Source organism: Microtus ochrogaster, linkage group LG1 (assembly GCF_000317375.1).
Source record: "Microtus ochrogaster isolate Prairie Vole_2 linkage group LG1, MicOch1.0, whole genome shotgun sequence".
NCBI lineage: Eukaryota > Metazoa > Chordata > Mammalia > Rodentia > Cricetidae > Microtus > Microtus ochrogaster.
Window position 1 is genome coordinate 23,868,205 of NC_022027.1, and position 13,620 is coordinate 23,881,824.

At 43.8% G+C, this 13,620-nt stretch overlaps 1 protein-coding gene across 13 annotated transcripts in view; it reads left to right on the forward strand.

Moving 5' to 3' along the window:
• Positions 1 to 13,620, forward strand: part of Limch1 (LIM and calponin homology domains 1) — a 160,497-nt gene that overhangs the window by 127,901 nt on the left and 18,976 nt on the right. For 12 of the 13 annotated variants that reach the window (XM_026785333.1, XM_013350793.2, XM_013350794.2 and 9 more), the window contains 6 exons: positions 619 to 782; positions 3,229 to 3,334; positions 7,428 to 7,468; positions 8,786 to 8,866; positions 11,553 to 11,645; positions 12,840 to 12,944. In XM_026785333.1, the coding sequence (XP_026641134.1) occupies positions 619 to 782; positions 3,229 to 3,334; positions 7,428 to 7,468; positions 8,786 to 8,866; positions 11,553 to 11,645; positions 12,840 to 12,944 (590 nt within the window). The remainder of the gene's footprint in view (positions 1 to 618; positions 783 to 3,228; positions 3,335 to 7,427; positions 7,469 to 8,785; positions 8,867 to 11,552; positions 11,646 to 12,839; positions 12,945 to 13,620) is intronic. The other variant, XM_026785332.1, reaches the window with a different exon arrangement.

Genomic DNA, 13,620 nt, shown 5'->3' on the forward strand with positions numbered 1-13,620 from the left:
GAGAGAGAGAGAGAGAGAGAGAGAGAGATACCCTGATATTCTCTAAAGGTATGTCTTCATCATTTAAAAAATACTTAGTTCCTTTATTGCAATAATTCAAACACTGAACTGTCCTGGTCACTTTGTAGTCACTGTGATAAATATCAGATTTCACCTTAGAACTCCCAGATCCTTCCATCCTTCAAAGGGAGTCAGGGCGGGAGCTGAGGTCAGGACCATGGAGGAACACTGCTTGCCTGGAAGGCACTATAGAGGAAGGCGTGATGTCAGCCTCTAGTCTCCAGATGAGGACAGCAGCACACACGACAAGGGAAAGTTAGTCACCCCATCACAAGTACAGACGGGTCTATGGACATCCTGCCTTCTACCCCACTGTCATTAAATATTCTGTGTCACGTGTTACTCAGAATCATGACTCTGTTACAAACAGTCTTGGCTAGCAGGACAGTTTGCTGGGAACCCTGCTGTCCTGGCTCTTGGCTGCGCATCCTTGTGCAGTGACCCAGCTTGTCCTCAGGAGGGAGCACTCTGATGAAAACGTTCATGGTGACTCTGAAGGGAAATGATCCATTGTATGGTTTCCTTTTCCTCCTGCTCCCACCTATGACTTCCCTCCAGAGCCACAGCATTTTACAGCAACGGTGACTCGCTGCAGCCCCACCGTGGCCTTTGTGGAGTTCTCCCCCAGCACGCAGCTGAAGAACGAGGTGCCAGAAGAACGAGAACAGAAGAAGCCAGAAAATGAGATGAGTGGGAAGGTAGAGTTAGTGCTGTCACAGAAGGTGAGGACACAGCGGAGTGGAGAGTTAAATCCACAGGTTGACCTGGCTTCTGGGGGTGGCCAGCTCTGGGGGTGGCTGACGGTCTCACCCGATCGTTTATCCTGTCTTCAGTGCATGTTCATTGTTAAACATCACACACACACACACACACACACACACACACACACACACGTTATAAAGAGATGCCAAAACCAAGGCAACTTATAAATGAAAACATTTAATTGGGGGATTGCTTAGAGTTTCAGGGGATGAGTCCATTTTTATCATGGTAAGAAGTGTGACATCAGACAGGCAGGCAGGGTGCCGGAGCAGTAGTTGAAAGCTAATATCTGATCCACAAGCAGAAAACAGAGGGAGACAAAAGACAGGCAGACATAGAGAGAGACTGCGCCTACTATGCGCTTTTGAAACCTCAAAGCCCACCCCAAGTGATATCCCCTTCTTCAAAAAGGCCACAACTCCTGATCCTTCCCCAAACCATTCCACAGACGAAGGAAAAAGCATTGAAGTATATGAGCCTACAGGGGACATTCTGATTCACACCACCACTGTATATGGAGAGAGAAGGGGAAATACAGATATTTGCATTATGAATATATCAAATGCCTTAGCACACACAAACACATTTGTTACATATACAGACAATAGGATGAGCGAGGGGTTCCAGGACAGGCTCCAAAGCTGCAGAGAAACCCTGTCTCGAAAAACCAGAAAAACAAAAACAAAAACAAAAAAAACACTTTCAAGGGTTCTCGGGTTGTTTATCTGTTTTGTTTGTTCTCTATCATAAACCTTTTGTCTATTTAGTAAACATGAGTCTCAGAATCATATTAAAGCATAAAGTATCCAGGATTCCCAGGTTTTTCTTGGTAGCAAATGCTGCTATACCCCCACCTTTAAAATTCTGTGCTGTTGACTGCAGGTTTGGAAGCTCTAGTGGTTGGTCAGCAAATAGAATAGCAGTTCCCCCACACACCCCATCTGTGGCCCTCTCCCCTCTCTCTCCGTCTTAGATAATGGTGATCACCATGCTTGCAACAGCTTTGATTTTCAGATTTCACTTGGGGAATGTCACCTTTGTAAAAGCAAAGCACCAGACTGGCATTTCTGCTATGTTTAATTCTTTCATTTGCAACCAGCTCTTCTCTGAACCTCCTTGTCAGTCTACACCATTCAAGAAGTAGTTTCTCTGAGCTTAAGGCTCAAGGGTTGTCAGGGCCAGGGAGGTGGCTCACAGGTTAAGAGCTCGGTTCCCAGCACCTATATCAGGTGGGTCACAGACAGCCATGACTTCATCTCTAGGGAGACCCAATACCACTGGCCTTTGTGGGTACTTGTTACACTCACATGCACATACTATCGTACACAGAAAGAGAGAGAGAGACAGAGACAGAGACAGAGACAGAGACAGAGAGACAGAGACAGAGACAGACAGAGACAGACAGAGAGAGTTATAAGTAAAAATGAATATTTAGAAAAGTAAAACTAGCATGTTGTGAACTTTGATACAACCAGACCTTAAGTATTTGCTGTATGTTAAATGCTGAAGTCTATACAGCTGTCTGGTTGACCACAGCAATGCTGACCAATGTGACTGATTCTATTTCCTTCAAGCTTCTCATAGGATTGAATATAGTCTTAATAAAGAAAAATAAAATGCACCAGAGAAGGAGTAAATGTTGCCGAGCCAACAGCTACAAGTTAGAGTGAAGTCCTGTGAGAGGCAAATGGACTAAACCCAAATAGCTGCCTTCCGCATTCAGATTCAGGAGTCTGTGGCTCTTATCTTAGGCACTGTTGAAACACTTGGCATTCTGTCTCTGGCAGTAAATTGATTGAAGGAATAGGACAGCAAGAGGGTGCTTCGACTCTAGAAGAGTCTTCAGACTTGGAAGAAACAAATAAAATCAAATAGCAATGATATTTTTCAAAATCTTAAAGCAAACACAAGAATTTTTAAAGCCTAAAAGCGCCTCAAAACTGTAAGGACCCCTGTGCTGGCACTAGCTGTTTTGGCAATGCATCTTTGTCATTGGGCAAAGTATATGTGAGATGCATAACTTTGTGGAAGAGTAGAGTACTGTCTTCAGAGTAATGTCCATTAAAAGTGGATTACTATAATGCTTAGCCTTACAGCCAGAACTATGTAGTAAGACCCTGTGCAAAAAAAAAAAAACAAAAAACAAAAAGTGGGAGGCTCCAATGTCTTCTGAGGTTGAAGAGAGGGGATCACCACATTCTTATGCCCTTACTTAATTTCTAGAGAAATATCAACCACTTTATTGATTCAGTAAAGTGTGAAAAAATCATTAGGGAAGGAAAAAATGTACTGCAAAATTAAATGTTTAAGCTCACCGGCTTGTTTAATTAGTCATAGTGTAAAATCGAGCTGCAGGTTAATTGCTGGACAGTCTGTCTAGTGTTTGTGTCTGTTGCTGTGTTTCAGGTAGCAAAGCCAAAATCCCCAGAGCCAGAAGCAACCTTGACGTTTCCTTTTCTCAACAAAATGCCTGAAACCAACCAATTGCACTTGCCAAATCTCGATTCTCAAGGTAAGGAGGGGGAAAGTGTTCTCTTAGATCTTCCTAGTCTGCTGGGCCCACCTGTGGGAAAATGCACCTCGCAGGAATAGCTGGTGGCATCCTTCATGTGATGTCCCTGTAGCCACATTCCTCACCAGAGTCTGTGAATTGAGAATTTCAGATGGGCAAGCTGAGAGGCACCTTCAATTTGACACCAGGAACCCTGCCATGAAGACCACCTTGTCAGCTAGGCACTGTGGGTACAACAGGGCCTGATAGTATTGAGACCTTCAAACATGTTTTGTCTTGGCTCCAAAACATGATAATTAAAAATAAAAGCTCAAATTGTTTTTTAAAAAAAATCTAATATTATATGAACTTTATTATTAATTCCAGTCTATAAAAATACCCATTTTACTTAATATTAACTTTGGGGAAAGTGAGAGTTTTTGTTCTTTTTGTTTGACCTAAGTCTTCGGTGTCCACAATGATTAGTGTAGTCACTCAACCAAAATTTTACTCTTTCAAAACATTCTTCATGACTAGGTAGTGGGGGGTGCATGCTTCTAATCCCAGCACTCAGGAGGCAGAGACAGGTGGATATCTGAGTTCAAGGCCAGTTTGGTCTACAGAGGAAGTTTCAGAACAGCCAGGGGGACAAAGAGAAACCCTGTCTCAAAAAAAAAAAACAAACAAATAAAAATCTTCATAATAAAAACATTTAATATTTTCAAAAATGAAAAGAATAAAATACATGAAACATTTAAAGATACATATTCAGTATGTGTGTAATAACACATGCACACTATGGATATGTTTTAATATGTTTAGCACATAACATACTTTGGATACATTTTAATGTGTTTTGTATATTTGCTATGTTTTAATGTTTGATATAATGTAAGAAGGTAACTTCGAGAAATATGGTAGTTGAGGATCTGTGAAGGACTTAAACTTGTGCTGGCTCCCACTTTGTGCACCATATATGAGTTCTGAACTCACCCTTTGGTTCTTGAAGAACCCAACTTTATGCCCTTAGCCTCGTGAGAAACCCAAGTGCCCACACCACAAGGAAGGACCTTAGGAATGTCAAGTGGGGAATATGGCATTCTGAGAACGCTACCATCCTTGGTGATTATTCCTCCAAGTGGTCCTCCTAAGGCTGCACCAGTGCATACTCTCTAGGTTGGCAACAGCTAGGGTGGGAGGAAGGACCGTAAGGCTCCGTGTGCTTCTTCAACATTTTCCTCCAGTGTGTTTCATAGATCTCTCAGAGAAGATGGTATGATGTCATTATTCATGACTTATTATTGCCTCTCTTTTAAAGAGTGAGAAGCTATTTGGGGTCACCATTAACACCATCTGAGTTGGTCTCCCTTAGCTTTCATTGATTGCTTTGCCAGCTGTATGCAGAACAAAGAGCACTCGGTAGGAAGCTAAGTGGTGCACATACTAGTGGGTATTCGTCTCTTAATGGAGAGGCAGATGCAGTACCACCTCCAAAACATTTGACCCAAACTTTTGAGCCTTACAGTCCTGAAAATAATTAATAAAAATTAAATCTCACAACTGGGTCAACCAGTTGGCCATATTTAGACATGGTAATTATGTTCCATTTCTAGCACTTTCTAACTAGTAGGTAAGAACTATAGTTAGGTTAACTATGTCAGCCTCACCAATTAGTCCTGATGCCTAATATTTATATTTTTCATCCCCCATTAAATACAAGGCATTTTGGTTTTGAGAAATTGCTATTGAATTAAGGAACTTTATTACATGTTTTATCCAAGTTTAATGGTTAAAAAAATAAAAATTTATAGCTCTGGAGTATTTTTAAAGGTAATTTCTCAAAGAAGAACTGGGTTTGGAGACCCTTATTCTGTTAGGATGTGTGGTTCATGACCTCTGTGATCCTAAGTGTGAGGGCTGGGAGTCAAAGACCTGGGTTTAAAGCCTCGCTCATCACGTTCTGAGCTGCAGAGTTCCCCCCTTTTAGTTTTCCCCAGGGGCAAACTATCACCTGCCAAGGAGACATTACCATCTACCAGTTTTTAAGAGAGTAGAATTATAATGATGGGAGTGAAAGTATAGAGCCAGGTGCTAGGCAGAAAGAATAAACTTTTTTAGAATGCTTTTCTAAAGAAGAAAAAACATTAACAGGAGAGCAACACAGCTTGAAGCAGTAGTTCTCAGACATGAGTGTGTGCCCGAGCCTGCCGGGCAGGGGCCAAACCTTCAGTGTCCGGTTCTGTAGATCTGGCCAGAGATCTTCTGTACTTCTAGCAAGACCATGTGTCCAGGCAGCCCAGGAATCCCAGCCTGGAAGCCACTGACTTGAAGTAGTTATGTAAATGGTGCCTCAAAGACATTGCTGCTAGGCATGAAACTGACTGTATGATTATTTAGACTCTACAAAATGATCTTTCTAGATGCCAGGGGCCTCTGATAAATGCACTCTATGAAGACATGGTTACGTTTGATTGGACTGTGGTGGGAGAAGCCGTGGCTTATGACCCAGGTCTAAGAATTTGGTACACACTTAAGGGACGGGCTTGAATTCCATCATCCAGTCCAAAAGAACCAGGAGCCCTAGAGCCACACCTCATAAATTCTCCCACAGAAGTTGGTGTCTCCCCAGTTTCTTTGAAATCATCTATTTATAGATGCTCACACAGGCCACTGCAGATCTGCCTGTCAGCCCGAATAAGATTCCACAGGCGCCCCCAAACGCACACATGTGCATCAATACAGCCTTTCAACGCTCTGGAAACATTCCTAAAATACAGTTAAAGCTGGCGGGTTTCCTTTATCCAGCCCTCTGGAAACAGTAAAGTTATGCCAAAGTTATGTTTCTATAAAACACGGGCTTTGACTTGCGGTGTTTGTCGCTCTGAGAATTTGCATGGCAGAGCCCAATGCATAAGGTGCAAATGCTTGCCAGGAGTCATGTGTGCTTGGCACACTGCACGCTGTCACAGCCATGTACCTGTCTATATGTGTGACAGGAAAACAGCCACATCCTCGCCCCTTCATCCATCCCACTGTCCATCTCTCCTGCCCTTTTATTCTTCCCTAAAGTTGCCCCTGCACAGTGTGCCGCTGTGTCATCATGACCTTTAACCCTTAAACAATATCCCCAATAAGTATGGGCCTAAAACCTTTCCCTCAGCACCTCCACAGCAGAAACGCAGACTGCCCACTGTCTGTATCGTCGGGTTTTACATGTGTTCCGGGGAGCTGTCTCACGTTGGGTTGAGTTGTTCAGTTCCTGGATCAACTAGAGCTGCCCCTTCTTTGACGTGTGGGGATGTGTTCTCAGTTCTCACCCGGTTTCACGGATTTCTGTTTATTCTATTTTGCCATCTGATCTAGAGGTGCCTAGCAGTGCCAGTGTTCCGCTGAGAGTTCAGAACTCTTGGCTACGGTCCCGGTTTTTCTCCCAGTCAGGTAAACAGCATACTGGGTAGCTGCATCTCTTACATGTAAAAATTCATGTTGGGGCCACCAATGGTGTCTGTCATCTGTCTTTGTTTCTGATTTAAGATATTTAAAAGAAAAAAAAAAAGATGCTTGTTTGTGACACACAGTTAGCAATGAGCTTGTTCTTTGGTATCAATCAGCATGGTCGTACTAAAATTGGGAGGCTTTCACAGAGCTTTATATTGATTTTTGAGACGCCAGAGAAATAACGCCACCCTCCTGGCTCTTTACCATCCACTTCCTCTGAAATCAGATGAGAAGCATTGGCCACAGATGTGGTGTTCTCTTGTTAACTGTGTCGCTCGCTCTTCTTCCTGGATGGCATCGGCCTCTCTGTGTCGTACTTCTCCGTGTCAGACAGTGGGGACCTGCTCTGTTCGCCAGAGTGCAGGGTGTACTAAGAGCCGGCACTAATAGCTGTAGTGGTCGCTTCCTAGAGTCTAGTACCTGGCGCTGCTTGGTGGGTCACACTCTCAGTCCTCTTGGTGATGGGCACAACCTGCCAGGCTCTGCTCTACTGTGATTTCCTAATACTGCCCGAGTTAACCTAGGAGCTACCCTCCACTGAGAGAAGCAAAAGACCAGCACAGCACAGCCAGAAGCCACCCACACTGATGCCTTCTTTTCTTTTTACTCTGTGTAGCGGATTCTCCGAGCAGCGAGAAGTCCCCTGTAACCACACCCGTAAGTAGTCCCCCTTAAAGAACCAACTTGTGCGTTTGGAGTGATTTTAACTTAGGTTTGATTTTCTTAATGAGTATTCAACCAAAACTGAGATCCAAAAATTTTTTACTTTGAAACAATTTGATGCTTTCTGGTACCAAGATTGTATATCATTATATAAAGTAGTTATCCTGTCCTGCCTGGAAACCAAATGCTGATTTCTTTGTATCCTTGAGCCCGGGTTTACTAGCCGCAGGACACTGGAGGTGGTTTATAAATCCTCCCTGTTTAGTCTTCCTTGACTGCACAGTGAGATGCAAGTAGCTTTCTTTTGGGGGTGATGGTAAGCCTTACTTGACATCATCATACAGTTGCTGCTATATGGTGCCTGATACAGGAATGCTCCCTCCCTCTCCAGTGACCAGTCCAAGATGCTCCCTTTGTGGCCATGTAGAATGGACCACCGCTTGTCACATACCCTTGATCTCTCCAACCACGTCTCAGAACTAGGAACCGTATGTGAAAGTTCAACCATAAACCAACAGTGGTAATCCCGGGTTTCCTGGAAGTTAAGAACCCCAGAATGTCTGTAAAGCAGGCATCCCCACACATAGCCAAAGAGGATGATGCAAGCCATTGACTTCCAAGGTTTTCAAACTATTCATGTGCCCCTGGGTGGGGATGGAGAGAAAAAGTCACTGAAAAAGATGCTGTCATTTCCTGTTGGGGAAAGTAGAACACGTGAGAGAATCCATAGATTCAGGTAGAAAATCCAGCTGTGTTTTTGTTTGTTCTCCACCTTGCTAAAAACCTTCTCTAAAGCTTTTATTACCAGTCTTGGGTTTGAGTATTTAGTATGCTGGCCTCAGGGCTGGGGCTCCACTCATCTTGCTCTCATGGTGACATTAAACCACTTTGGGAAAGCCATAGTGGTATAAGGGGCTCACTTCAGGTAACCCTAGTTCTTAGACGATACTCTCCTGGTATAAGCCAGAATTAGCATGGGCAACAAGCACCATGCCCAGGAGCTCGGGTGCTTCTGAGATTCCTCATGCTCCGGAGAGACATGGAGCAAAGCCTTCTCGTTCCTGTGGTTAGGCACTGTGTTTCTGTTACCCATAAAGAAGCGCAGAGGCATAGAACCAGCCCAGCAGCTTGGAATCAAAGTAAAAAAGGGATTAAGTTTGGAAACGTTTTCTGCCACCAAAGAGGACATTTAGCTGTATGAAGATTTGTTTCTGTGTCCCTTGGGTACCATATTGGAAGCTATTGTCTTCTTGCTCTGGCAAGGCATCCAGTTCTGATCATGGGGTTGCTTTCTTTGTTTTTCCTGAGCAGTTTAAGTTCTGGGCATGGGACCCGGAAGAGGAGCGTAGGCGACAGGAGAAATGGCAGCAGGAACAAGAGCGTCTCCTCCAGGTAGGTTTCCCCATGTTCGGTAACTGTGTACTTGCGATGTCTGTTACATTGAATAGACTTTTAGCACAGGAAACATGGAATCCAGTTCTCAGAAACTCAGGAGTTTGTCTATGCTCTGTGTCCAGGCAACCGAGTCTTGTACCTGATTGTTCCTGCTAACAGGTCCAGACGAGAAGGAGTGGGGAAAAATATTCACATTAACACTTTAAATATATACATATATATATATATGTATGTATGTATGTACGTATGTAATGATTAAGGGTCAGTCTACCTGTATTCATTACCTCCTTAGTCACCAGTTCTCAGTTCAAGAAGCAGTGAGAACAAATTGCCGAAAAACCATTCGATCGCATTAGGTAGAATAAAATTTGACATCAGTCTAATTCCTTTAACAGAATTTCCATTCCATTTTTCAGTGAAAACTGATAATGGCCCATTCTAGAAATATTCCGAGACAAAATGTAACACGCTTCCATTGGCTTCCTGCCTACAGTAACCGAATGACCTCTGAAACTGACCTATTTGTATCCTTGGGGTGTGCCGGGAACACACCTGAATAGCCCGTGTTTAGTTGAAAAGGCGAAGGTACACAGATGTTGCATTAACCGCCCAGTATCCCATGGTTGATAGATGCAGGGCCTGGACCCAAACCTAAGTCTCTACAATGCTGAAACCTGTGCTATTTCTGCTACACACCCAGACGCTCACATGGAGAAGTAGTGGAAACCTCGTTGAATTTGATGGTTCCTGCTACTCTAGAACTGAAATGCAATGCGATTTATTCTCCTTTCTCTTCATATTTTGTCCTAACCCTTTGCCCTGATTCCCATGGGTAAGGGAGTGGGCTCAGTGGTAAAAATCAACTATTTGGATTTAGCTCTGCGCTTCAGTTAGGTGCCTTTGAAAACTTCAAAGGGCTAGGCCTTGATGACTTACACGGTAGTAAGACCCTCTGGATTCCCATCCTAAATCTTTACAGTATCCTGGAGTGAGGGGTCATTTGTTTTGTTTTTGGAATTGGCTTTTGTTTCTTTTGTGTGTTTGTTTTTTGAGACTCACTAGATAACCCTACCTGGTCTGGAATTTGCAGAGACCCTGCTGTCTCTCTCCTGAGCGCTGGGATTACAGGCATGCAGCACCATGCCCAGCTTCTGCACTGTTTGGTTCTGATAATAAGTTTCACTTGTATCTATGGCTTCTGCCACGGGTTGGCCAGCAGTGCTCTAATAGAATCAGCAAGAGCCTTTTGCACCTAAGTCGTGACATAACAGCTGCTGTCTGGGGACACCTCAGTGTCGTCGTCCCCCTCCAAAGAGACACACGGGCCTGTCCTAGCCCCAGACAACGACAGTGACAAGTCAGGTGTTGGAACATGTGTGCACAAGCACATGTCTCCTTTGTCTATAAGGTTTTCATTTTTGAAGTTTTCATGGAGTCAATTCTCATTTCAAACACCGATTTTGATCTTCACATACTCTTTTTTTTTTTTTCTGGTGACCTGTCAGAGACTTCCTGCATATTTTTATATTATTCTTATAAGGAATGTTTTATTATCTCTCAGAAGTGGTGATGAGTATTGCACCCTTTCTGAGCACAGGGATGGAAGCTCTCACACCAAAGCACTGTGATGAGTGGTTTCAAGGCTCTCTTGATTAAAGTTACTGTGAGCTGGGCCTGGAAGGCTTCACTTCATTGCCATGGCCATAAGCAGAGTGCCTCTGCCTCTCAGCCGATGATTGTCTGGAGCGCTTTGGATTTTTCTGCCCTGCTTCTTATAAACTTAGTAGGTTTTTATTACCTTTTATTAAACTTCCTTGCCAGCAGTGTTGGCTGGTTTGGGCTTTGATTGGTTGTTATTTTTGGGGTGGGGTTCAAACCCAGACCATGGAACGTGCTAGGCAACTACTTCCCCAGCCCACCAAAATATTTCTATTGATGAAATAGCAAAACTCACCTCTGAGAGGCTCAGCTGAAGTAGACTCTATGTGTAGCCTACCTAGGAGCTCCCAAGCTGAGGGAGAGTGTTGCTTGTTGATTTTTTCATCCTTCATGAACAATTGTCTATCTGAAGAGAAATTCTTGAAAAACACAACAGCAGAAATCTGGCTTCCCGTGGGATTTTAAATGTCTGTGTTAGTTAATTTTCTCTTGCTGCGATAAAAAAAATGTCCTAACAAAAAGCAAGTTAGGAAGAAAGGTTTGTTTTGGCTGACAGTTGCAGAGGGCTACAGTCTGTCACCGTGGGGAAGGCATGGCAGTGGGAGCCGGAGGCCTGGCTGGCAGTGAGGAAGCCAAGTGGTCACCTTTCATTCACACAGTAGAAGCAGAGAGAGAAGAGGAAGGGAGATTGGGCTATAAAACCTCAGAGCCCAACCCCAGTGGCATACTTCCTCTGGCCAAGCTCCACATCCTAAAGCTTCCCAAACAGTACCACTACTAAGTAGGACCAAGTGCCCAGACACATGAGCCAATGGGAGGTGTTCCTCATTCAAACTACCACGTGTACCTGACTTGTACCTAATACCCAGCATCTCTTTCTACGGTGTGCATGCATGAGATTCCAATGTTCTCTCACAAAGAGTATCTTGTAATGTGTTGTGCATGGTGCTTTAGAAGAGGGGGGACATCCCAGCGATGGGGTACGGTGGTCACTCCCAAATGTTCTGTGGACATCCCATGACAGGAGAGGTACCAGAAGGAACAAGATAAGTTGAAGGAAGAGTGGGAAAAGGCCCAAAAGGAGGTGGAAGAAGAAGAACGCAGGTACTACGAGGAGGTAGGAAATCGCCAAGAAGAATGTGGCTTTGTCAGCCCAGCCCCTTTGGTCTGTCACCTCCCTTTGTGTCTGCAGTGCATGCTGGTTGTGGGGTGTCTGATTCTTTCCCACAGCAGTGTCTCTTTAGTCTCTGGGAAGAGAACCACATCATACGGGTTCTGACAGACCGCAGGAACCTTCCACCATGTGGGCTGTAGGAAGAACGGATTGAGCCATGTTGAAGAAGCCGCTGTAATCACATCAATATCTGATTCTTCATCTATGTTAGATAACATAAAAACAGCAATATCAGGGCTGGAGAGATGGCTCAGTGGTTAAGAGCACTGCCTGTTCTTCCAGAGGTCCTGAGTTCAATTCCTAGCAACCACATGCTGGCTCACAGCCATCTGTAAGGAGATCTCATGCCCTCTTCTGACCTGCATACATAATAAATAAGTCTTAAAAATAATAATAATAAAAAAGCCTTGTAGTGGTGGCACACATCTTTAATCCCAGCACTTGGGAGGCAGAGGCAAGTAGATCCCTGTGAGTTTGAGGACAGCCTTGTCTACAAAGCTAGTTCCAGGACAGCCATGACTGTTCACAGAGAAAACTTGTCTCGAAAAAACAAAACAAAACAAAAAAAACAAACAAAAACCAGCAATATCTTTATCTCTGTGTGTACTCACTTACAGTAAGAGTGTTTGTAGTAATGAATTTGTTTTGTAAGATAATTTTAGCATTGAAGCTAAATACATCCTTACTACTGTCTACATTACTACATCAAGCTGGAGGACTTGTAGAGGAGACTTGTGTCCTGGTAATGTTTTAACAACAGCAGCAGAATTTGCGGAGGTTGTCTAAAGTGTCTGCTATCTAAAGTTTGTTGTCAATATCGTTGGGAACTTTGCCTTCCACATAGCTGATTTAGCTGATGAGCTCCACAGTAGATTTTCTTCACCCTGTTCTTCTGATTAATTAAACACTAGTTAAACTTGGTGTTTGTAAATTCAATACGAAGTTCTAAACTCCTGCCTATTTGGTGTATTTGATTTGTGTGCTCTGGAAAAATGCGATTTCCTTAATGCCATGCTTTCTTGTATACGTTCTGATGAATCTTCTTTTCCTGGAGTTCCTTAATGTGTCTTTTTCTCTTGACAAATTTTTAAAAACTTTCTTCTTTTTCTTTTTCATTTATCCCTGTCTTTGCCCTAGGAGCGTAAGATAATTGAAGACACGGTGGTCCCGTTCACTCTTTCCTCGAGTTCTGCAGACCAGCTGTCTACTTCCTTGTCTGTCACTGACGGCAGTGGGACTACGGTAAGATCACTGATGGAAGCCGGGTGTGACATAAGTAACTTAAACCAGGCTTCCCATCACACTTAGTGACTTCACACCAAGCCTCGCTGTCCATCCAGAGCCTTGGCAGCTCCTGCGTGGACGCGACACCTGGTGTGTTGTTCCCGCTGTCACCCAGCCCTGGCCAGATCTTCCCAGACAGGCTAGCAGGATCTCCAGTCATAAACCCATGTGCTGGAACTTTCTCTCTGCATGGCTCAAGCATCACTCTTTTCTTCCACAGCCATGTGCCCCCAACCCTGTCATGCATCCCTCTGCATGATTGGCAGCAGATATGCCCCCCAGTGCATTCTCCACCGGCTGCATTAAAACAAGCCCATTACCCTCAAAATTCCACACGAACCTGACATGTCTTTTGGTAGAGAGATCCTGGAAAGGCTGGTCAGCCCCACATCCCCCAAGTAAGGTGGTGAGGGTATAGATAGAAACATGTTAAATTAAATAACTCATGGCTACCTAAGGCCATTTGTCCTGAGGTTAGCTGTCCCATGTCTTCATTTTGTTTGGAAAGGGAAGTTTCTTGACCAATCCCTTTTGTGATCATTTTTTAGAAAGATCTCTATGGCACATTTATTCTAAATATTTAGAAATCGTTGATCATTAGTTTAGAAGACTAGTCTTCGAATTGTAGGCAGGG